Source organism: Peromyscus leucopus, chromosome 2 (assembly GCF_004664715.2).
Source record: "Peromyscus leucopus breed LL Stock chromosome 2, UCI_PerLeu_2.1, whole genome shotgun sequence".
Taxonomy (NCBI): domain Eukaryota; kingdom Metazoa; phylum Chordata; class Mammalia; order Rodentia; family Cricetidae; genus Peromyscus; species Peromyscus leucopus.
Window position 1 is genome coordinate 63,949,023 of NC_051064.1, and position 25,737 is coordinate 63,974,759.

At 44.6% G+C, this 25,737-nt stretch overlaps 1 protein-coding gene across 5 annotated transcripts in view; it reads right to left on the bottom strand.

Annotated features, from left to right (window-relative positions):
* Window positions 1-25,737, bottom strand: part of Palm2akap2 (PALM2 and AKAP2 fusion) — a 474,883-nt gene that overhangs the window by 242,823 nt on the left and 206,323 nt on the right. For all 5 annotated transcript variants that reach the window (XM_037202635.1, XM_037202633.1, XM_037202634.1 and 2 more), the window contains exons 3-4: window positions 15,885-15,965; window positions 6,655-6,785 (exon numbers count right to left, since the gene is read on the bottom strand). In XM_037202635.1, the coding sequence (XP_037058530.1) occupies window positions 6,655-6,785; window positions 15,885-15,965 (212 nt within the window). The remainder of the gene's footprint in view (window positions 1-6,654; window positions 6,786-15,884; window positions 15,966-25,737) is intronic.

A 25,737-nucleotide genomic window follows, 5' to 3' on the forward strand; every position in this document is an offset into this window, starting at 1 on the left:
AAGAACCTCATGGCTGGAAGATCCCAAGAGACCTCTCACCAAAGAGATGAGGAAAGAGACCAGAGACAGTGAGAGATTGCCCAGTCACACAGAGAATTGCTTGCTGAGAGTTCATTCCGTTTTCATTTACTATTCCGGGAGGTTTCCCACCTTCATTGGGGTAATTCCCCGGAGGGAGATAGAGGAACAGATTTTGTCTATAGTTATCATGAATCAAGGAGATTTAAGAGCACACTGCATCTTTGAATAAGACCTACTTTATGATGGGTAAGCTCCACCGTCAACTGGACTAGATTTCGAGCTGCCTAGGCAGTTGGTGAGCCAGGGCGCCTCCTCCTTCTCTCTCCATCCTTTCTTCCTCCGTTTTCCTCTTTTTCTCCCTCCGTCTATCCTTCCTGAGTGTATCTGTGAGGCTGTTCCCAGATGAGATTCACCCTGAATGTGTGCAGCCCCGATTCTAGGGCCTGGGTGGAATAAAAGAAGAAAGCCAGCTGACGGCCAACATTCTACCCTTCTGGCTGCTTTTCTGTCGTGAAGACAGCCGCTCCCATGTATGCCGACTGCTCCGAGATTTCACCCGCGTGCACGGAGCCCGACAACCACAGATCCACCCCTCCGGAACCAGGACCCGAACCACCCCTCCCTCCCTCTCTCACATGTGTGTCAAACATTCTGTCACAGTAAAGAGAAAAGTAGTGAATGCGTGACTGAATTAGAAAGATACACAAGTGGAAAAAAAAACCCACAGGCAAGCAACAAGCCCTGTTGACGGGAACAGATAGGAAATAGACCAAGCTAGCGTGGGTCTAGCTGCCGGAAATCTCCAGAGCACCAGGGTGAGGTTCTGTGTGACCCCAGGGGCACACGGAGACACTGATAGTAGTTGACCATGGGATTCCTCAGTATAGCATCCCAACAGGACACCATGCATTGAGATTGTTTTTTTAAAACACAGGAATGTGTATAGAGTCTGATCTCAAAAGTCTTCGTCATTTTCTTAGCCTCATTGATCGCCACATTCAGCAAGTCAAGAATATAATCAGACCACAACCCAGGCAAGAGCAGAAAACAGTGACAAGCAAGCGCTCTGCTACAGTGGTGAGGCTCTCGCCCTCCTTTTCAGCCACTCCGATGGCGTGACTTGAGGCCATACTGCTTATAACTTCAGCCATCAATCTTTGAAAACTAATAGAAATTTCTGGGCTTTGAGGAGGTAGCCAACTTCCTTGACCTGCATCTTTATTAGCCTAGGAGGCCGAGGTTGTTTCTGCTGAAGTTCAAGGGGTCGGACCTCTGCCAAGTGGCCTCTGGAGAAGAACTCAGCTGTGTGGTGAGCGGCTCCCACTCACAGCAGTCCCCAAAGGTGGTTTCAAATGTCCTCGAGTCAAAGCCAGAATCAGTCTGAACTCAAGGGTCACGGCTGCTCTCCTTCAGTTTTGTGTGTTATATTGATTTTCCTGGCTTTAGTGCTGAGACTGAATCTTGCACTCTATTTTTCCCCTGTGTCCAGCAATCCTTCTTGTACAATATAATCGTATGGAATATGCTTAACATTTTTTTTTTTTTTGGTTTTTCGAGACAGGGTTTCTCTGTGTAGCTTTGCGCCTTTCCTGGAACTCACTTGGTAGCCCAGGCTGGCCTCGAACTCACAGAGATCCGCCTGGCTCTGCCTCCCGAGTGCTGGGATTAAAGGCGTGCGCCACCACCGCCCGGCAGCTTAACATTTTTAAAAACAGTTATACAATGTGTGTTGGAGTGGGTGGGTGAGGGTGGCCGGGTATGGATATGCCACAGTGCTCATGTGGAGGTTAGGAGACAATCTTTGGGGGTCAGTTCCTTTCTTCTATCATATGGACACCAGGAACTGAGCTCAGGTTATCAGGTCTGGGGACAAGGGCCTTTACCCCCTGAGCCACGGACTCCTTACTTGAGTCATGGAATGCAAACTTCTGGAATGAGACCTGTGAATTATTTTTTAAAACCTCCCCAAGGTAATTATATTGCCCAACATTTAATATTCTAGATTTATTTTCCCCACCTTCCCTCTCTCCTTTCTTCCCTCTGTCCACCCCTCCTTCCTTCTGTGCGTCCTCTTTCCCCATAGGCTCACTTGAAAAATCTAACCACCAACGACAATAGTTCTGAAAGGCAAATGTTTCACACCAAGGCACTGCCAATGTATAACTAACATTTTAGAAGAAAATTCACCCAAAGGCCTGAGATTTCCCACACTGATCTAGGCTGTGAAGAATTAAAAAGTGTATTCTTGTCCTTTCTTGATGTTTAGGGAGATAGTCACGTCAAACTGTAAGTCTTCGTGTTGTATTTAATCATATTAACCATATTCAGATTGACCCAATCATAAAGAGGACATTACCTGAATTCTAGACACACTTAAGGTTCTGGAGGGCCATCACCACCACCCGTTTTTTCTAAATGAAATGACCCAAGTTTACCCTCATTTTCCCATGCAGAAAGTGCCTGTGTTCTTTGATTACAATGCTCTTTCCTTCCTGCAGACTTTTTTGGTTTCATTTCATTTTGAGAAAGGGTCTCATATAGCCCAGGCTGGCCTCAAACTCTCTAGGTAGCAGAGGATGACCTTCAGAGTATAACCCTCCTGATTCCACTTCCCAAGTGTTGAGAGTACAGGTGTGCACCACCATAACAGGTGTCTATGGTGCTTGGGGTCAAACCCAGGGCCTTGTGCATGCCAGGCAAGTGCTCTACCGACTGAGCTACATCCCAGTCTATACGAGAGTGGGTCTCAGGTAGCCAGTGCTGGCCTAGGATGACCTTGAACTGCCAGATTCTTCTGTTTCCACTTCCCGGGTACAGAGACTACAAAACCACATCACTATGCCTGGCTTACTCAGTATTCGAAAACAGAACCACGTGTCCCTTTGAGGTGAACCTAACGCATTGCAAAGGAAGTGCCCCAGCGCAGCGGGCAGGGCGCTAAAGAGCTCAAAGCGAGCTCCAAGCCATGTTTGGTGGCACAGATTCCTTTATTCTGAGGTTCCGTGCCATCCTGTCTGTAAGTCACTTCTGGGCTTCCTGTTCGGTGAAGGTCCGGTTCTGGACAGGACCCCCAAACCTCTCCTTTTCTCTCGGTTCTCTTCTTCCATCGCCTCTGCCCTATTGTGTTGTTAAGGGTTTTTACTCTTTCTCAACCGCTGGCTCTTCTGCAGTTTCCTTTTTCAGTTCAATAATCATGATTGTGGAAGAGGACTTATTCACCCCCACCCTTTACCCTTCTCTTATCTGTCTGTCCCCTCTCCTTAACTGGGCGCGGCTACCAGCATGCTTTAGCGGCTAGCTTATGGGCAGTTCTAAGGGTAGGCCTTGTGTCCGCTCGGCTCTCTGGCTCCTTTGTTATTGCCGTAGAAAGACAATCAGAGCAGCCTGCTAGCCTGTTGGTGTGCAGAAATAAAAGCAGATGCATCCCACCTACAGCTTAGAGCCAGTTAGCTGAGCTCAGCCAAAGCCAGCAGGGTCCTGTGGCCAAGCCTTAGACTTTGTCACACAGCAGGACGCTAGCTTATGTGTCCCCTGAGCCTGACAGCTGTTCCGACAGCCCTCTGGGAGACAGAACTCGACTGAGCCCAAGCACACCGGAGTATCTCAGGGGAGTGAGGGATGGCAGTCCCTTGTCCTCCCTTGGGGCTGGGATGTGAAGACAGGAAAGCCTATATAGGTTGAGCATACTTAATCCGAAGGCTTGAAATTGGAAATGCTTCCACCTCTGAATCTTCATGACCACTGACAAGCAGACTTATCCATACCTGCCCTCCACTGGGTCAATGTATAAAGTTTGTTTTAAACGAAAAATCATTAAAAGATATTGTACAAAGCTACCTACAGACTATGTATAGGTATGTGTATAAAACAAACACATTTTGTGATTCCATCTCCAAGGTATCTCATTGTCTATAGGCAAGGATTCTGAAATTAAAAAATATTAAAATCTCATGTGTAAACATCTCTGATCCCAAGTGTGTTCCACAATGGTGACTCAGTCTACAGAGGAGAGAATACAAGAGGCAGGGAAGCAGAAATCAAAATCCAGAGTAGGAAGGACCGTCAGGAGGCCTGGAGGAGGAGAAGGTGCCCACAACAGCCTTGCTCATACACAGGAGCCCTGAGAACACAGATTCTCTGGTACACATCCAGGGCCCATGAGGTCCATGCCTGGCAGACCATGACAGGAACAGGCAAAGCATCCCCTGACTCAGAGCTCAGCCACTCGCTCTGACAGGCCACCATGGTTCCTTTTCTCTGTCTGGGCCATTTCACTCTTCAAGGGGCCCCAAGAAGGTCCTGCACACCTATGTGTGAGCTCTTCATCCTCTTGATTCAAAGGTGGAAAGATCTGCTCAATTTTTCTGTAGCTGGCCATGCCCATCTGAACCCCTAGCTCTTATAACACACCCCATGGGTTGACTTTGCCCAACCCCTCCCCCCCCACACACTTTTTCTTGACCATGTCTCCCACAAGCAACAGTCAGCCAAGCTGTTCTGAAAGGTCTTTAGGAGACACGAGGGCTTGGGCAAATCAGGAGGACAGGCTGAAGTATGCGTTGGGGGTCTTCAGCCAGCTTGATTATCCATGTAGGGATACAGCTGGCACCCCTGAGATGCCTCCAGTCTTCAGCTTGGAGTGTCCACAGCGAGTAGCAGCTCAGCTGGTATACTCTGCTGTGTTTGTGTGAGAGCTAATCTTGTCTGTCAACTTGACTGCAACTGGGATCTACCCAAAGGCAAGCCTGGGCCACTCCTGTGAGGGACTGTCTTGACCAAGGTACTTGAAGTGGGAAGAGCCACACTACACAGAGGCAGCACCTTCTGGTGACATCTCAGATCATATGGCATGGAAGAAGGAACACTTTGCTGTCTGTTTGCTCGTCTTTGCTTTTGTGGACAACTTCATCTAACCTATGGCTGTGACTGTTGCATTCCTTAGTATATTAGTACCACCAGCTTCTCTGGTCCTCTGAATGTAGACTGAAGACCAGCATCTCTCCCAGAATCCTTCAGGCCTACAGTGCCAGATTGGAAATGTGGACTGAGTAGCTACCAGATTCTTGGTATTTCCCTTGGGAATCAGCCATTGTTGGTCTACCTAGACCTTATCATGTAAATCAATCTAATAAACCTCTCTTTCATACATATTCATTCTCTCAGTTCTCTTCATGTAAAGCAGTGGTTCTCAACCTTCCTAATAGTTCCTCATGTTGTGGTGACCCCAACCATGAAACTATTTTTGTTGCTACTTCAAAACTGCAAATTATTTCCTGTTATGAATCATAATGTAAATATCTGATATGTAAGGTATCTAATATATGACCCAAAGGGGTTGCAACTCACAGGTTGAGAACCACTGTTCTAGAGACCTGACACACTTGTTAGTTGGAGACAGGATATGACTATGTATCCTAAATTGGCCTCGAGCTGGAGTTTCTCCTGCCTCCTGGTGCACCTGCCAAGTCTTTGCTTCAACCTCAGGAAGAGATGGAGGGCCAGAGAGAAGGTCTCAGGCAGAATTTGGTGGAATGGGTTGGCTGGAAAGACTTGGTTCCAAGGCCTGTATGCACACCACCTTCCATCCTCAGTTCCTACATCTGTCTCGGTATCCTGAGACCTGGGAAGGCTGGAATTGCCAAAGAGAAAACTCTGGTTTTGCTCCTGACTGGATTTGACTAGTTTCCTGGCCACAGACAGGTCACCTATCTTCTATACTGAAATAGTTAGAACCTGGTTGAGGGCAGTCAGGGAAGCAAGGCACTTCCTGAGCTGCTGTGGGATGGTCTGTATGTTAAATTGCTCTGATTGGTCAATAAATAAAACACTGATTGGCCAGTGCCTAGGCAGGAAGTATAGGCAGGACTAACAGAGAGGAGAAAAAAAAAAAAAACAGGAAGGCAGAAGGAGTCACTGCCAGCCGCCGCCATGACAAGCAGCATGTGAAGATGCTGGTAAGCCACGAGCCATGTGACAAGGTATAGATTTATAGAAATGGACTAATTTAAGATATAACAACAGTTAGCAAGAAGCCTGCCATGGCCATACAGTTTGTAAGCAATATAAGTCTCTGTTTACTTGGTTGGGTCTGAGCGGCTGTGGGACTGGCGGGTGACAGAGATTTGTCCTGACTGTGAGCAAAGGCAGGAAAACTCTAGCTACATTGAGCAGTTCAAGGAGGCCAAGCAAAGTTGATCTACCAAGCTCAGGCACACAGCCCTTTCTTTCCTATGCTCTCTTCATCTCAGTTCCAAGAGCCTTGGCTACAAGTCTCCCATCTCAATTGACCACATGTGTTAAATCTATGCAGAAACCTGTCACAGTGGCCACAGCAGTCAACAGCTGGGCCCACAAAGAAAAAAGAAGCTGATGAGAGATCTCCAAAGAGGGTATTTGGAGAAGGGCAACTGCTTATGATACCTCATTGGTGGGGGAAGGCATCTCCGTACTGTATTACAGACCAATACAGTATTAGTATTGTGAGAAATAACACTGATTCACACGGAAAAGTCAGACAACACCAGTATCCATTTAGGAAGGCAATTCTACAGCCCCAGGGAAAGGTCAAAGCATGGAGAAAGCGCCCCCTACAGGATGGCCGGCAGTGGTTACTGTAGTCTAGGAATCACCTACCTCTGAATGTTATCTTCAAGCTGCTTGACTTTGAACTCATCCTCTTCAGACTGCCGTCTCCTGGCTTCCTCCTCCTCTGCTGTTCCTGCAGGTACACCCTGCAGCAGCCATTTTTCCCGAAGGACTTTGGACTGTGGGAAGGAGGGAAGACAACAGATAAATGGCATCTTTTGGCCCACATTATTCTCTGGACTAGCAGGGCTTCTGCATCAGATCTGCTCCTCAACAGTTCAGGCCTGACCACCGCCTTCACCCTCCCAGACATGGCTGTCTACTTCTGCCAGGCCAAGCCAGGATTCCTGGGATGTTTCTTTTCTACAACTTTTTTGTTTGTTTTGTTTTTAAATTCAGCTGTGTATTTATTGAGAACTTACCCAACACTACTTGGCTGCCATAAACAAACAAACAAACAAACCCGAAACCAATTCCTTCCACACCTTTTATTCCAATAAGGAGAAAATGGAGACACAGTTTCTGCACACATACACAGATAGGTGCATATGTGTGTATTTCCCCATACATGTGGTTATATATGTATGCTCACACACATGCACAAACATATAGATGCACCCCCACATAATGATTCTGGGAATTCAGAAATTAGGGAGAGGGATAAAGAAAGTGTTGCTATATTTATGAGATGGGTCTAAAGGGCTTCATTGATGAGGTGAGAGTTCAATAGAGAATTGCAAGAAGTCAGACACCAGCTTTACTGATGTGGTGATCTGGAGAAACGATGACCTTGAGAGAGCTGGTGGTGGTGTCTGTGCCTCCTATTATTAACCATTCTTTAAGAAAAAAACCTCAAAATAGAGTAAAGATAACAAATCTATCTAGATTTATAATCAGGACTATTTAGACATATTTCCACATTATCAAGACTTTTAAAAGATTTATTTAAAAAAATTTTTTGTGTCTATGTGTTTGTATATGCATGCACATATGTGATTGCAGGTGCCCTAAGAGTCCAGAAGAGGGTGTTGGATTCCCTGAAGCTAGAGTTACAGGCAGTTGTGATGAGCTGCTGGTTGTGAGTGCTGAGATCCGAACTCAGGTCCTCTATAAAATCAGTATGTACTCTTAACCATGGAACCATCCATCTAGCCCTGGCACCAAAGCATTTTAAAGCAAATTTCAAACACCATGCTATCTCATGATATTTGAATGAGTCTCCAAGAAGACAAGAACATTTTTCTATGCAACTCTAGTCCCATTGTAAAATTTTCTAAGACCCTGTGATATCCAGTTCCATATTGAAATGTTCTTTTAAAAAAGCCCAATGTCGTTGTCTCCTCTTAAGTAGTGGGTGTGGTGGTGCATGCCTTTAATTCCAGCACTCGGGAGGCAGAGACAGATGGATCTCTGTGAGTTCTAGGCCACCCTGGTCTACACAGCAAGTTCCAGGACAACCAAAGCTACATAGAGAAACCTTGTCTTGAAAAACCAAAACCAAAACCCAAAAACAAAAACAAACAAAACAAAACAACAACAACAAAACCTTTAGGGACTCAATACACTGCCAGCAGTGTCTCTAATGTGGGTAAAATCATATACCCCTCATGTGCCAGTGTATGAATGTACTACAGAGGGAGCCAAAACATTTTCATTTCAGTTCCATGGAAATGAATAATTACTGCTTTGGGAAATGAGATTAAAAACAACACATGACAAGTCCTGAAAATGAAGAGCAGGAACGTAGGCAGGGAAGGAGCTCTCACTTTGGGGCCCCTACATGGAAAGTAGCCATTACTAGATGTCTGTAGAGACTGGTCTTGTGCATCATGTTTGAGGACCAGAGAGTACCCGAGAGTGGATCAGTGGCCATGGGAATGAACCAGTGTGAGGACTCAAAGGACCAATTCTTTCAAGTAACAGAAAGTAATAGGAAAACAAGAAAAATGGTCAATAATGCTGGATTGAGGTATTAGTAAATAGTTTCATTATTAATCATTATAGAGATTTGCTTGATTACTCTCACAGTATGCTAAGAGGCAAATTTAGGGGCTGGAGAAATGACTCAGCAGTTAAAAGCACTGATTTAGAGGACCTGGGTTCAATTTTCAGCACCCACATGGTGGTTAGCAATCACCTGTAACTCAAGTTCTAGGGGATCTGACTCCCTCTTCTGACCTCCTCAGACACTAGGTGTGCGTGTGGTACACAGATACACATGCAGGCAAAACACTATGCAAATAAAATAAAATAAAAGTGAACTTACATTGACTCAACTTGCAGTTTTCTAATACAAGCTTAAACATGTGAATTTTCTCACATCTAAGTGATTGTTGTATAGGTAAAGTGACTAGAGATAGTTTCTCACATCTAAGTGATTGTTGTATAGCTAAAGTGACTGAAGATAGTTTCTCACATCTAAGTGGTTAGTGTATAGCTAAAGTGACTGGAGATAGTTTCTCACATCTAAGTGATTACTGTATAGCTGAAGTGACTGGAGACAGGATTTGCTCCCTCTCTGTTCTGGTCAGCTCTGTCAACTGGACACAGCCTAGCATCATCTAAGAAGAGAGTCTCACTTGAGGAATTGTCCAGGTCACATTGGCCTGTGGACAGGTCTGTAAGGGACTATCTGGTTGTTAATTGATGTAGGAGGACCCAGCCCACTGTGAGTGACTGATACCATTTCATGGGCAGGTGGTCCTGGGCTGTATAAAGAGGATAGCCAACCACGATCCTGAGAGCAAGCCAGCAAGTGATTTCCTCCATGATTTCTGCTTCAAGTTCCTGCTTGAGTTCCTGCCCTGACTACTCAGTGTTGGGCTGTGCTCTGGAAAGGTAATCAAAATAAATCTTATGCTGCTTTGGGTGAGAGTGTTTTTATCAGAAATAGGAAGCATGCTAGAACACTAACTCAGTTCAAGATTACCCAAGAGTCACTTTGGGGGAGGCTGAATGTATAGACAATGGTAAAGCATGTGCTTGATATGTATGAGGCTCTGGGTTCTGTCTCTATCACCTAAAAACACCAAGTAAGATTTACAAACACATTAGGCAACTGAACTGCTCCCTCACATGGATAACTATTCTCCATCATCCCCAGCAATGGGTTCCACGCTGATGTCACCCCACCCTCATGCCCCAGTCCCTCACAGTCAGGTGGTGTACCATGTGTCCATCTACAAGGTTAACAGAGGAACCTTGTTGTTGGTCATAACAAGTAACTGCTGAAAGAATAGATGACCAAAAAAGCAAAGCTCACGCACACTGCATGTTAGCAAATGCCTAATTGTAGGCTAGCAAAACAAAGAAAGACTTGAAGACGGTCTGCCCAAATCTTCCTCCTTTACAGCTAAGGTCACTGACAGGAAGCAACTTTTTGGGTTGATCTAGGTACACACTAAGAGGGGTCTGGAGCAGGATGGAATGTGAGAGATGGATCAGGATGAGCAAAGCATATCTCTCTCTGTCTCCTCTCTGTCTGTCGGTCTGTCTTCTTTCTCCTCTCTCTTCCCCCTCCTCTCTCTCTCTCCTAATCAGATATTTGTCATGTTTATAAAGTCATATTTAGCAATCTTTTCACTTTGCAAGTCTAGCATTGATGTTGGATTTAGATAAAACTCCCTTGTCTTCAGGCTATGCAAATATTCTCCTGTGACTTATTCCTGTGGTTTCATGAGTTTATCCTTTACTCCTGATGATCCATTCATCTGCAATCTGACTGAAGTTATCATTGACTGCATTTATGGGTGATAGTTAGACTGTGGATAACTTCGTATTTCTAAAAGAAAGTGGCTTAAGACTCAGGGTGAGGCAATAGCTACTTTTCTCCCTTTTTTGGTGTATATGTGGTATGCATGTGTGTGGGCATGCATGCACGTGTGTGTGTGTGTGTGTGTGTGTGTGTGTGTGTGTGTACACATACATACATACATACACACATACATACATACATACACACACACACACACACACACACACACACACACACACGTCGAGGCCTGAGGCTGATGTCAAGAACCAAGCCTAATTGCTTTTTCCACCTTATTCACAGAGGCAGGAACTAAGCAGCCAAACCCAGAGCTTGCCAACATAGCTAGTCTTGCTAGCCAGCTTTCTCTGGCGAATCCCGTCTTGGCCTTTCAAGGCTGGAACTGCAGGCAGGTCATCATGCCCGGCTGGCATTTGCATGGGTCTCTGGGGGTCCAAACTCAGGTATGATGCTTGCACAGAAATCACTCTTCCCACTGAGCCGTCTTCCCAGCATGGCGTCTGTTTTGACTCACTCACTCTCTTATATCCACCACCCCCCTCCGCCCTCCTAACCCTTGAGTCTTTTCCTCCTTTTTATGCCTAATGAGATATTGTTTGGGTTTGGAGGTTTTGTTTGGATTTGTTTTTCATAATTTAGAGAGAAGCCAAGCCAAAACTTCTAAGGAAAGAGATGGAGCTTCACCCTTCACTCCAATTCTGATCACAGTGCAGAGACATGAGAGGGAAAGCTAGGTGGCATGAAGCTCCCCCACTGAATCATCCTACTGGTCCAGAATGTTTAAAGTTTTGACATTGGAGTTCTATACATACAAATAACAAAGAAAAATCTGAGTTAGTGTCAAAATAATAAAAGATACCTTAATACCTTTGCGGCAAGGCTCCTCCTGATGCCTTTGGGCTATTCGGCAAATGACCTTAATGGGTTGACAACAAATATTTTTCTCAGTGATAATTTAGTGTTCTCTCTCTCTCTCTCTCTCTCTCTCTCTCTCTCTCTCTCTCTCTCTCTCTCTCTCTCTCTCTCTCATTCTGTTGTCCCTAAAGGAAAGGTTGTGGTCTTCAGAATGTAATGACAACTTTTACAGCCCAGGACAGGGGGAAACTCTAGTCCGAATTGCCTGCCCATGAATAAGTATTGAAGATGTGATACATGTTGAAGATATGATATTAGCAATTTGTTCCTGACAGTCCTGATAAACACTTCATAAATGTGGCAGTCCCAAAGGAATGCATGTTGTGACACACATGGAACACACACTCTACCCTGGGACTTTGAAAAGACTAATAAAATAGACAAATCTTTGGCCATTTAACCAAAAGGCAAAAGAATAATATTAAGTTCAGTCTGTGCTGGTGTAAGACATTAGATGATTTATTTTTTTTAATTCACATTATCACAAGTCATAGTTTATAAAAAATAAAAATAAATCATTGTTTCCATAGATTAAAAACCAAAACCATTTTTCAAAAGAATAATAATGATGGCTCTTGTCTCATGAAATATTACATTGTATTAGCACAACTCTAGGGATTAAAGGAGAATGGTACCAGCTCAGGAGCGAGCAGATAAATGGAATAAAAATAATCACAAGGTGTGGACTTGGGTCTAAGGATGAAATATGCATGTGATACAGATGACATTTAAATCAATGAGAAAGGATGAATTAATAAATCATGCCAATAGTTCACTGTGAGTAAAAACAGAAAGCTTTATTCTCATCTCCTGCCTTATTGGAAAATAAATTCTCGATGAATTAAAACTGCTAAAGTAGAGGCAAGCTTGTGGGCAAACATTTAAGATGAGAATCTTCCTAAGTATGATTTTTTAAAAAAACATGATATTATATAAGATTTCATTAAAAAATTAAAATTTTGGCTTGAGAATTTAAAAGAGCCTTCATATAAAATTTTTAAAAGATAATTTAGACTCAAATGTCAGTATAAATTAATTTCATTCCAAGGCTGAAGCCTGTGACAAGGACTATACACCTTAATCTATAGAAATATATCAGGGGTGATGTAAATCATATACTCTGTGGGAGAAATCTGGATGGTAAGTTGTTTGGTTGATTTTTTTATGATGTCCTTATTCTTTGTTTTTGAAATGATGATACAATTCTTTATTGTATTGAAGCTAATGGAGCTAATGGAGCTATCAAAACTGCTTACTGGTCTGATTTCTGATATTTTCTGGGAATTCTTACATAAAAACATTAGTTATCAACTAAAGATGAACATCTCAAACACAGCATCTCAAGGTTTCCTGTCATGGGCATAGCAGGTAGGGTCTTAGCATTTCATACACTGGTCATCTGTCTCATTAAAGAATTTGCTCACAGTTGTCACATAAAGTCACAGTATCCTATTCTATGGCATTACCATGCGCTCCTAAATGAGCAAGACTATTCAGCAAAAACACACATGCCCAAATCACTACCTTGCTTTCTACTTATTTGTTTTGACAGGAGACCAGTAGCTCTGTCTAAATAATTCATATCTTAGTGCATGACAATAACCATCCATAATCTACTTGATAGGTGAATATACTTGAATACAGATACGAGAGGGGTCCAAAGAACATCAAATTGTATCTTAACAGATATGAAATCCAGCTTTAACGCTTTTCTAATTTGCCTGTGCGCAGAGAATATTTATTTTCTCTAAGAGTGTCTGGGATTTTGTGAATTAGTGAAATAAATGTCGATTACTGACATCTTTCCTACCACTCACTACTTTAAAGAACCTATAATAATCATGTTGACATGTCTCCACACAGTCTAAATCTTCCGTAGCCTGTGAAAATATACTGAGAGCCGGAGAGGCAGTGGTGACGGCAATTGGCACCCGTCTAGACAAATCACCTAAAAGGGACCATCCCTTCAAAGAGAACAGTGTCCTGGGAAGAGCCCTGTCCACAGAAACAGACCCCACCCTAGATTTCAACTTAGGCTTCCTCGCTTAGCAGACTGTGTGCTCCTGAGCAAATTCCTTGCCTCCTGAGTTTGTTTGCAGAGTGTGAGATGGGGAGAGTGACACCTACCTCGTGATGATTATTGAGAGTTGATATTTAAAGTCCCAGGCACATGCTAGGTACTTAAAAGCAACAGTGAGTATTACTGAGTGGACGGGAGGGTGTGGAGGCTCCTGGGATGTGGGAGGAAGCTAGCTGCTCTCCTCTGAACGGTTCACACAGGAAGAAGTGCAACCTCAGCACATGATCCTCCACCTAGGGGTTGACCACCAAGCTGGCAACTGATGGATGGTCGGAAAGATGACTCTCTACTCAGTTCAGTCAACGGTCAGTTCACTTAAAGTGGAACTCACTCTCTTCTGGTGACTGAAGTGATCTGTCCCTGTGTCAGGTACCCTCTTCCTTCTATGGAAATCAGATAGCTACTTTAGGAAGGCTGAGCTTAGAACAAAGGGAGATGGAGTCATAGCTGCTTTACATGGGCACAGCAAGGCCTCTCCTTGCTTTATCAATATCCCTGCTTCCCCAGTGTATAGAAACGGGATACTCCTCTGGGTGGTACCTGATGCACACTGCCACCTTTGGAGCTTTGGGTCTTTCTTTTTAGTTTTCAAGGCTAGCAATCCATCCTCATTCTACACAAGCTTTCCTCCAAGAGAGGAAAAGGCAATGCACTGGTTTCCGCTTACTAAACTAGCAATCACCTTCAGCCCTTCCCATCCTGTTTCAAGATCACCATGACGCAAGTGTTGCATGTACCTTTCATAGCCAGACTCCAAAACTGCCTGATGCTCATGTTGCCAAGTCCCTTAGGGAACCCCTGTACTTCCTCACATAAAATGAAGTTCTATTGTTTTTTTAAACTGGATGGGAAGATGAGAAATGGATAGATGCCATATGAACAAAACAGTGTAAGACTATGCTGGACACCAGCAATAAATGAGTCCCTGGCATCTTATCTGGCACTCAGAATAACGACAAGGGGGAAGAAGGAAACATGGTCCACCCTCTGACTTCGAATTAAGGAACACAGAGGCATTGTGCTGTGCTGAGGCTGGGAGGAGAGAGACTGCTGGCCGAAGAAGCATCCACTCTTATCAGGAAGTTCTCCTTTTAGCCCATAATTCACTGAGTTCTTAGTGTACATCTTTCTTACACAGGGGGTGAATTGCCTCCCTCTGGGCCAGAGACTCTGCTCTCTCCAGATTGGCCTTGTGCAATCTTGTTAGTGTTTGTAAGCCCCGCCTCCATAGGAAGATGATCCTAATTTTAGCCCCAGTCCTCCCCCGGGAGGGAATGTTGTCAGGAGACAGGGACAGCATCTGAATACAGTGTGAGCTACTACCAGAACAGGCTGGAGATGGAGGGACAAGACAGATAGAAATGGACAATCAGCACCATGCTGCCTTTTCTTCCGCTAGAACACATGTCTCTGGTTAAAGTTCATGGTGAACTCACAAGTATGCTGAGCAGATATAGGTCAGACTGCTCTTTGAAATTATGAGCCAGCTTGCTCATGATTCTCACTCTGAGGATTCTTTTAGCACAACCTGGTTTTCCAGAGAACGAGACATGCAAGGGCACAGGCCCACTCTGTTTCAAAGAGTCCTGATAATGCACACATGGCAGCGCCCCATGAGCGGCCCCCTCCCACCCAGTCCTCCGAGAAAAGCAATTCTGCACACACAAATCATGGCAACTTGAGGCCATCGGGAGACTTTCCTTAAAAAACAAACAAACAAACAAAAAAAAAGCTCAGGAACAGTCAAAGGCAAGCAACAACTCCCGGCTGGTCCATGGACATGGCCACATTATTATCCGAACACACAGAAAGCAACATTCAGGCACTGGTGGGGCGTCCGTGACAGTGACGGAGCTGTCTCCGCTACTGTAATCAATTACAGTGCTTAAGTGCATTGTTTTAAAGGGGAAAAATATCACAACAATCCCCTTTCCCTCTCTCTTTTTAATAAGGTACATCAGACACCGAACCAAGTCAAATCATTTGAAAGCCATGTTTGACCAATCACACGTTCTAGCAGGACATTGCTAACGTTGTAAAGTCAAAATAAAAATAGATGAACCATCTGAAACATGCAGTGTCGTCCTTTTATCAGATCACACGGTCTCATTTCTCCCCCTACCCCCACTTCCCAGCAAGAAAGATTTTTTTTTTTCATTTCCAAAAAGTCCATTATGTGAAGTGCAGCTTTTGGAGCCTCCAAACGAAACACACAGGAGAAACAACGTGGGACCGTGGGGAGTATTCACATCCAGTTTCTATATATAATCTACCGTGCTGCACAGGAACAGTGGAATCTCATGCCTGCAGAAATCAGAATGCTCCAAGGATGCCTGAATCTGAGAAAGATTACAAGGAAAGCCAAGAGACACTCCTGGTTGCTCGGAACAGGCTGGTTCAGGCAGCGCTGCGCCTCCACGCCTCCACGGCAGGGCAGACTCTGCCCGCCTCTGGGAAGTGTGGTCTGCAGGGCTAATAACGAACGAATGCCCAGGTTCCTGGGCTGCTTACCTTGGAATGCTGCAGCAGCAGGACTTGCTCGTCAAGCTGTCGTCTCTTTCCTTCTATTTCTGTCTGCCTCTTTCTTTTCTCCTTGAAAATGAAGAGAGAGAGAGAGAGAGAAAGAGATGCTGTCAGAGTGGGTGGGTGTTGGCTCCAGGAATCTGAAGGCAGGCAGAGGGAGTGGAAACGGTACACATCTGTGCAGACACTTCCAGAGAGGCTGGGCACACGCAGCGTCACCTGCTCCACCGTTGCCGGGTGGATTGCAGGCAGCAGCCTTCTCTGAATATGTCTGCGGTGGGCTCCATGAGAAACAATTTCATTCAGAAGGAAAGAACACACACACACACACACACACACACACACACAAACACACACGTACTGTTCTCTGTGTTGTGCAGGGCTAATTTGGAGACAAAGAATAAAAATGTCTTCAGTGTTGCTACAAACTGCAGATAGGATGAAATGGTGGTAGGGGGGCTTCTAGGGTCGAATTCTTTTCATCCAAATCACATGCAGATATAATACAGTGCCATTTTAAACTTGGAAGACTAAATCATCAAGCTGGACACACCAAACAATGCAAATGAGAGGGGTGGTCCCTGCTTAAATAAGCCTTGTGGCAAAGCATTTCATGTGGTGGGTGGGGCTTGCTTGAGCTTAGGGTAAATAAAACATGGAGGATCTGCCTGGGTTCAAGTGTTGGCCCTGCCCATTACTAGTTCTGTGCCTTTTAAGTAAGTTTTTACCCTCCCCTGGGTCTCCTGAACGGAGACTGCCCAAACCACAGGGCTGAGATGTGTCTTCTAAGTGAGATGATACATACGGAAAGGCCGGAACAATGCTTGGTACGCAGCAAGCATTCATTCACCACTGTCTGCTATTATTTGCTTTGCCACACATTCATTTCTAGGAAATGCCTAGAAACCTGGCTGAAAGGGATGTATTTCTACCATAACTGTTCCACTGGAATGCACACTTCACATTTTTTTTTTTTTCTCAATACTTCTCCAGTGCAGACAATAAACGGCGCAGGAATGTGACTCATCGGAACAGAGCGGCCTGCCCTTCCCACAGCAGACTTGTCTTGTTTTGTTGCTGAAGCAGACAGGGGTGTTTTATTGAGACATGCTCAGCGGTGGATCACTTTCCTTTACTCACAGACTTGTTAGGGGAAACTTGTTAGGCAGGACATGTTGGCATTTCACAACACAACAGCCAAACCCTGGGGGACACAGGGATGCTGAAGTCTGACTGCTACGCTAGGTGTTAATGGAAGCTTTGCTTTTACGTAGTGCCATGTTTCTGGGGATGTCATCCTATCACCACTGTTCAAATCAATGCCATACATGCAACACATAAACTTGAAGAAATAGCAGCTCGTAATCTTGAGCCACTAGAATGCAATATCTAAGTAGGGACAGAATCTCACAGCCAAACCAGACCAGTGGGTGTTTTAGGAACCATTTTCCAAAGGACTCCAATCAGTAGCATGTACCCAATGCTACAGAATCCCAGAGTATGACCCAATGCGTGACGTTTCTGACTGTGGAAAGGAAAAGCAGGACTCAGTGGGAAAAGCCTACTTCCCCCTCCCAGCATCCCTGAGGAACTTCGCCGTAACGTAAGACCTCCACCCAGGCCCTGGGAATTCTAAAGAGTAAATTTACTAGAAGTTATCATTCATTGTCATTGACTACCAAGACACGCAGGTTTCCTGCATTTAAATCCAGAACAAGATACAGTGTGTTATGTATACAAGACATCCATGATTCAACACACGTTCTATGTGTATAGTCTTCCCCCAAACTTCCCTCTGCTTTCCCACCCCTGTGCCTTCATTTGTATGGAAAATTCTCACTCCTAAGATGCCCTCATGTTGACAAACCATCCCTGAAGAGGAGAATTAGTACCAATTAAACTGACAAGCGAGATGGGCCACCACAGTATGCCGCCGTCACAGTCTGCCATCCACCTCTCTTCGGAACAAGACATGAGTCAAATCACAGGAACTTGAGCAGGGCGCTGTAGAGGAACACATTTTTTGTTCCTGACACCTGCTTACATGGGCCACCGAGGACTCAGCCCTCCTGTCTCTCGCTTGACTAGCTTTTGTATGCAGATTTCTTCTTCCCTAAACCAAAAGCAAACCAGGAACTCTGAGACCAACCCCATAATCCCATAATCCTGCCACTCCTCTGAGCTCCACATTCCCATACTGAACATCCCAAAATATCTATGGATGGCAAGTCCAGTGTTCTGTTACCATGAATACATGCAACTGGCATCTCACTCATCCTCCTCATCCTCTTTTCACATTCAGTCTTTCTGTATTCATCTCAGCAAGTGACATTACTCCCATGAATCATCCTATACTCATTTTCTTGAAAGATCCTTTGGATCCCACCACCTGTTTTGTGTGTTTTTCTTAATGCTACCAATGTAGACATTCTACATTAAGACTTTAGCATACAAGATACTTAAATGCTCATACTTCAGCTCCATCTAGATTACTGTAGTGACTTCCTCACTGGTCCCCATAAACCAAGTCTCCATCTATAATTGTTACCAGAAGGTTATTCTTTCTTCTTTTTATTGACTGATTGATTTTTTTTTTTTTCGAGACAGGATTTCTCTGTGTAGTTTTGGTGCCTGTCCTGGATCTTGCTCTGTAGACCAGGCTGGCCTCAAACTCACAGAGATCCACCTGGCTCTGCCTCCCGAGTGCTGGGATTAAAGGCGTGCGCCACCACAAGGTCAGGGTGGCCTTGAACTCATCATTTTCCTGCCTCAGCCTCCTGAGTGCTAGGATTACAGGCATGTGTCTTCATACAAGGCCACAGCAATATTCTACTATGAAAATGCAGCCGTCCTTAGCCTTTACCTAAAACCCAGGCTGTCTTTACTATAAAGACCAGATTCCTCAGCATGGCCAAAGGCTGTCCTGTATCCCACAGCTTCACCATAAGGAGCAACCCCCAGCCTATATTCTTGCACCCCAACAACCCCCTGTAGCTTCCTGACCTGCTGAGCCAGCATGTGTCTTCCTGGTTTCACTCCTATTGCTTTCTCTTAGCAATGATGGAGGCCTCTTACTGCTTCACTTGACAAAAACTATTCACCTCTGAAAGCACGGCTTAACTATCCACCACGCTGCAATGACAGCCTGCTCTTGAGTTTCTCTTCCTGGTCATCCTTCCTCGGAGGAACGCAGGTGTACAAGTCACCCGAGGGACACCAGTCAGTGCTAGTCACACCCCTGCTCAGCTTGACTGCCAGACTTAAACAAGAGTCAGCCGAACCAATCACACACCTTCACCTTGTTGCAGTGTGTGATTGATGTAAGGGGTGGCAAAGTGACCCAAGCAGAATGGATAAGAGATGTTGCCCAAGTATTGGGGCAAGAGAATGAAGCCCTCCTTTCCTCTAGAGCACTGAGGTGACATTTGTCCCCGTGGCTCTTCTGCCAAGTGACATGGAAGTAGTGCATATATGTTGGAGAAAATGAGGTCAACGCAGAGAGAAGCAGGACGAAAGACAGAAAACAGGATCCTAAAACATTGTTGGGGCCCCAGGTCTACTCAGGCATAGAGCCAGAGCCATCCTTGGAGTCCCTAAACAACCAATACTGAACTACTCTACCTGTTGCTGGAGCTAGTTTGAGTGACTCGTATGTCACATCTGAAAGCAGGCTGTGATTACAGAAGCCTTGTCTGCTCCCTCCCAAGACCTCATCACACCCTCCTTTCTCCTTTCTCTTCCTTCTCCAGAGGTGGAGAGTTTTTTCTTTCTTTATGGACAAGGTCTTTTTATATAACCCAGGCTGACTTTGACCTTGCCATCCTTTCACCTCTAGGGATGTGGGTCTTTTTACATTAGTACTTCAAAGACTTCATTCATTTACAAACTTAGACATCTTCACCCTCTATCAAAGTATGGACTGCTAGAGGGCAGGGACATTGGCCAAAGCTAAGGACACTACAGGATGAACACATGTAATGGACACCTGCTGAGCAGCTCTAAGTGAATGGGCAGGCTTCTTTGCAGTCCTCTGCTTGGGTTCCCACTTAGCCACATCTCTCACTCAGATGCATTATGAATTTGCACTTGTGATCAATGGCAACAAATATATTATTGAATACACATTAGCTATTAGTCAGTAGAACTGAGTGTCATAATGATGGAGGTATTGATCCATATGGATCACTATTGCTGTGCATATGAGAAAAGGGTTGAAAAAGCAAATCTGGGGAAGGATCAGGGAAAGCAGAAGTAGTGATTGCACAGGAAAGCCTAATGGGCAATGGTAACAACCACTGGGAGGGTCAGTTCTCCCCAGGAGATATCTGGAATGAAGTGAACTCAATCCATTAGGAAGATCTCTGGGTGCCCCTGCCATCTGGGAGGCCTCACAAGCCATGCCCATTGTCTTTCTGTAAATACTATGCTTTCTTGGCAGATGTTTTCTGGAAGCATTGCAACCTTATAAACGCTGCAGACACTTAGTGTAGCAGGGCCAGAGTGCAGCACACAGTGTTCAAAGGTGCTAGCGAGTTCGGCCGGAAGCGGCCATGGAGGGAGTTAGGGAAGACTCTCTGTCTTGCTGCAACTTAAGGCTCCCGTCCACTCTGCTGCATGCCATGCTGTCTGGGCACTGGGAAGTGTAAGGTGGTAGCTGGGGGCTCCGGAGGTCTGTTATCACTTCACTTAACAAAAGCTCTTCGACAGCATTGCTTAAAATATCCATGAAGCCATAGTGGCAGCCTGTGGATTGACCCAAGGATTGGCTAAGCTGCCCTCACGAGGAGCCGGGCGAGGCAGGAAGAGTCTGAGTTGGGAGGGTTGCAAGAAGCAGATACATCATTTCCTCTTCTGAAGGCCTATCCCGACTAGCCTAACACTCAGCGTCCCAGGGCCTAGTAATGGGAAGACCTACTCAAAATACTGTTCCTGTCCAGAAATATCAAAAGAAGAAAAACATGTGAAAAGACAAAATGGCAAGACACAAAAAAAAGTATAAAAGGTAAATATAATATGTCTTCCTCTGATCCCTCAAGAAAATCCTGCTTTAGCTCCACCCATGGTGAACTAAAGGGAATGTTGTGTCCCTCGCCCCTCCCCAGAGCCAGTAGCCCTGACTTTCTGCCAGCTGCTTCCCAGGCTTTTTGCAACCCAGAACAGAGAAAGAGGTACAGTACTGAAGACTGCAAGGAACAGTTTTAAATAGCTTCCCTTTGGAAAGGGAATGGGGGAGGAAGAGATGCCACACAGGAGAGAAAAGGAGCGAAGGTATGAAAAAGCAAAGGACAGGCAGGGCTTGAAGACAGATTGGTGTTTATGAGACGGAGGTGGGCTGGGGAGGGAGCCAGAGGCAGCCTGCTTGCCTGGCATGGCTGAGGCCCTAGGTTCAATCCTGGCACTGCAAACAAACGCGTATAAAAACGAAGGGGCTGAGATGGAAGGTTTGGGGAAGATAGCCTCAAGTTCCTGTCTTGTGGCTGATGATAAGCATCTCTGTGGCTGTTCCCCTAAAAGAATCCAGTGGGGTGCTGAGATGACCCCGCCAATTAGACTGTATTTCTTTGCGACTTTGAAATCTAACTGGATCACCAGGGTGCCCAGGTTTTATATAGGTTACACTAAGACATAAAATGTCACTTGAAAATTAAATTCTGGAAAATCAAATGCAAATGGGGGTTGGAGGAACTTCATCTATTAAGGAATCAGAATGTCATTCCAGGCATGGCTGCATTATAATTACCTGTTTAGCGCTCCTGCGGAGTTGATGCTATTTACGTAGCTGAGGACAGAGAAGGAGGATGAAGCAGGGTGGCAAAGCACAAAATAATCCAGGCGGTGCCCACTCAGCTTTGCCCAGCCGCCTGTCCAGTTCACAATAGATGTTGGGCTTGCTTAGCAGACCTATCACCGTTCAAGATCAGTTATCTCATCTCACTTGCCATTGGACATTAAAATTCTCGCTCTCCTGGCTGGAATGTCAAGGTCACCGATCAAGACCTTTACTACGTTCAGGCTTCCAAAGTAGTTAGCCGAACACAGAGATCGCTCCTGTTTGTTAGGCCACTGTGACGTCTATTTGCTGTGAGATGAGTGAACCTGTTTCTTAGTTACCGTTCTCTCATAAAATGAAGCAGTTAATTGAAGGCTTGCTTACAGTTTCAGAGGGTTAGTCCATGATCATCACGGCAGGAAGCAGACAGGCATGGCGCTGAAGCAGGAGCTGAGAGCTTTACATTCTGACCACTCCCACTGACACACCTTCTCCAACAGGGCCACACCTTTCAATCCTTCCCAAACAGTGACACTAACTGAGGACCAAGCATGCAAACATATGAGCCTATGGGGGCCATTCTCATTCAAACTACTACATCAGTAGTTAAGTCTATAGATGGGTACACTGAAAACTAAGGAAGCATATTGTGTGTGTGTGTGTGTGTGTGTGTGTGTGTGTGTGTGTGTGTGTGTGTGTTTGGATCTCACAAAAAATAAGGAATAGAAAGAAACTGGAATGTGTTTAAATGGTAACCTTAAAAAGTATTAGCCAGGGCTATAGAGAGCTCAGTCAGTAAAGTGCTTGCCTTATAAGTACAAGGACCCCAGTTTAATCTCCAAGCCCCTAGAGCTTGCATTAAAAAGCAAATTCCACCTAGCAGCGGTGGCGCATGCCTTCAATCTCTCAGGAGACAGAGGCAGGTGGATCTCTGGGAGTTCGAGGCCAGCCTGGTCTACAAAGTGAATTCCAGAATAGCCAGGACTATTACACAAAGAAACTCTGTCTCAAAAAGCAAAATACAAAACAACAACAACAAAACCCTAACAAATTCCAGCACTGAGGAGGCAGAAACAGGCAGATACCTGGGGCTCACCGGCCAGGCAGCAGAGCTGAGTCTACTAGGCAAGTTCCAAGTTAGTGTGAGGCCCTACTCCCCACTGCTCCCCAAAAGAAGGTGGACAGATTTTGAAAAACAACAGCAAAGCCTGTTCCCTGGCCCCGCCATGCACAGCCACACATCTGCATGCACACATGTACCCACGCTTAGACATGTCCACCCCCCACAGAGGGAGGTGCTTAGCCAAAAGAACAATTTAGATCTCCTGTCATCTAAATTGCTGCTCAGCAGGCACCCATTCCACTTGCAACATCTTCACACGGCATGGAAAATTCTACAACTCTACCCATTTCCCGTGGCTTAGTTTTGACTGGCATTTTCATTTATATAACTTTTCTTTTATGCAACCAGTTCTGACCTCTAGTTGCTATCTGTGGTAAATGAGGGAAATGCCTGTGTTGTTTTTTTGTTTTGTTTTTGTTTGTTTGCTTGCTTGCTTGTGACAGAAATTGTAAGGCCAAGAGAAGACTTTTAAAGAGACAAAAAAAAAAATACTAATTGGTTCAAATTTTAAAACTAGCTTTTGAGAGGGAACTCAAGAAACATCATGAGGTGTTAGATGAAATACTGTGACACTGAACTATTAACATATGTAGCTTATTAATATAAAGCCAAATGCAAACCACAGCAGTTTGCTTCAGATCTTTTATGGGCACTTCATTACACACACACACACACACACACACACACACACACACACTGAAATAAATGTTTAAATAAATATAAAGTTAAAGTATCCAAGGGAGAATATGTGTAGACTTATGCAAAAACTGCCTCCTTCTATGTAAGTGACTGAGCATGTGTGAATTTTGATATTGAGGAATACCAAGGGGCAAGCTAATAACAATAGCAATAGGATTTATCAAGAGTCAGGAATTTTTGCAAGGACTGTACTTCATTGAGTACTCAGAATAGTCTCAGACATGTATCTTGAGTTGCTTCAATTTTGTTAATGAACACAACCAAGCTAGGTGGACGTGTAAAGTGCCCAAGGTCATGAGAGACAAGCAGTGGCCAAATGAATTTGAAGTGGAGTAATTCTGATCCTAGAACACTGCCTGAGAGTGACCACCACTCCACAAGTACATATACATATACATATACATACACATATACATGTACATACACATACACATACACATATATACATGCTGCCTGGACATCTCCACATATGGATGCAAACACCTTCCAGAGCAAATGAGATACTGAAGATGCCACACATTTTTGATGTAGAATCCACCCACCCCTGAAAAAGGAGGCTTTTAATAAAATTGTAAGCCTTCCCGGGTGTTAACACAAACGGTCAAAGCTGTGTTTGAATCACCAACAATATCTGGTGAATTACCAAATGTCCATTTCCTCCTTGAATCCTTGTGGCAGACACTTTCAAGGGACTGAATGGCCTAATAAATAGAGTCAATGTAAAATGTTCCTATTCTATTTGGATGTTTCTTTGTCAGGGGAGGGTCATGGGTTCAGTAAGAGTGGAGGGGAGACTCCGAGACCACTGAATATTAGAAGATGTCTCCCTAAAATCAGGTGTCTGGAAGAAGGGACGGAGTGTTCCACCATGCTGGCTGTCTTGTCTCATGAAGATAGGCAAGGCCCAGAGGAAAACCCGGAAGACAAGAAGTACTTGGGCACTCCATGGATCTCTTAACAAGCAGTGTTGCCATGGGCTCCTATCCAATCTCAAAGCTGCAGACCACGGGACAGCTCAGGGGTTAGGGCACACCTAAAGTGTGTCACAGTAGGATAAGAAACATAAAATAGGGTGCATAAAAAATAGAGAGAGATCATCATACATCCAAACCAAGAAATGTGAACACTCAGAAACTAGCATGAATCCAGAGACACTGGTGCCTTTTCTTCAGTTGATCTTAGCCCAAAGGCAGGGATCATTGTTTTTTGATCTGGGTCAACTGTCTTCTGTTTGTTTATTGTTGATATCTGGTTAATCTTTATGATTTATAAATATTTTTAATACAGAAAAGCATAAAGTAAGTCACTCAGAATATCTCCACCCAGATAAGTACTTGTTAGCATTGGAAAATATAAATACTATCGATACGTGCACTAATGCACAATGACAAATTCCTACAATTCATACAAATAAAATTAACCCAACTGTTGCTTCCCTCCCAACATGCCCTCCCCATTCATCTGTTCCTTCAGGCAATAATTCCTATCAGTTTGCTGTGGTTTCTACTAGGAAAGGAAAATGAGTACTCCAACATGCTAGAGTACCCCAACATGCTAGGGTACCCCAACATGCTAGGGTACCCCAACAAGTGCTACAGTTGGTGGGTCCTTTACAGATAGCATCCATAACCTGCTCTCCACAGCATGCTGTCTTCATTGTGGTTCGTTTACAGGTTTCTGTCTGTCAGCACATAGAGTGCACCTTATTCTTTGAACTCTGACATGGCAGCTCGAAGATGGATCTTAATTGATCCCACCAGCTAACTGCTGATTCATTACCTAGGAGCTCTCTGTATTTCATTTGTCATCATGAACCTCTGGACTTCCCTCTACGCACATCTGAGATGCACTTCTGTGACGGCGTCCACAGGGTACAATTCAAGCAGCCAGACTTACTAAGTTGAGACATATGAACATTTAAAACTTTAATAGGGACAAACTGCCCTCCCTCAAAACCCATTTGCTGTGTTTCAAATGATATAATTCTAATAGGAGTTAAAACTCATTCAACTAACACATTTTGTCAGTTTTTGCCATTTTTAGTCATCTTTGGGGGACCCCAAGGGACTTTAAATGAAAAAAAAAAAAACTACCTACCACTTCATTAATTACTGCTATAGTCTCAAAACATATGCTGGTAATTAGTTCTTCTTCTGGACCTGTGTCTCTTCTTGTTAAGAAGACACTTAGTTTTAAAACAGGACTAGAGCTTGGTGTGGTGACACACGTGCTCACTTGTACTTAGAGCT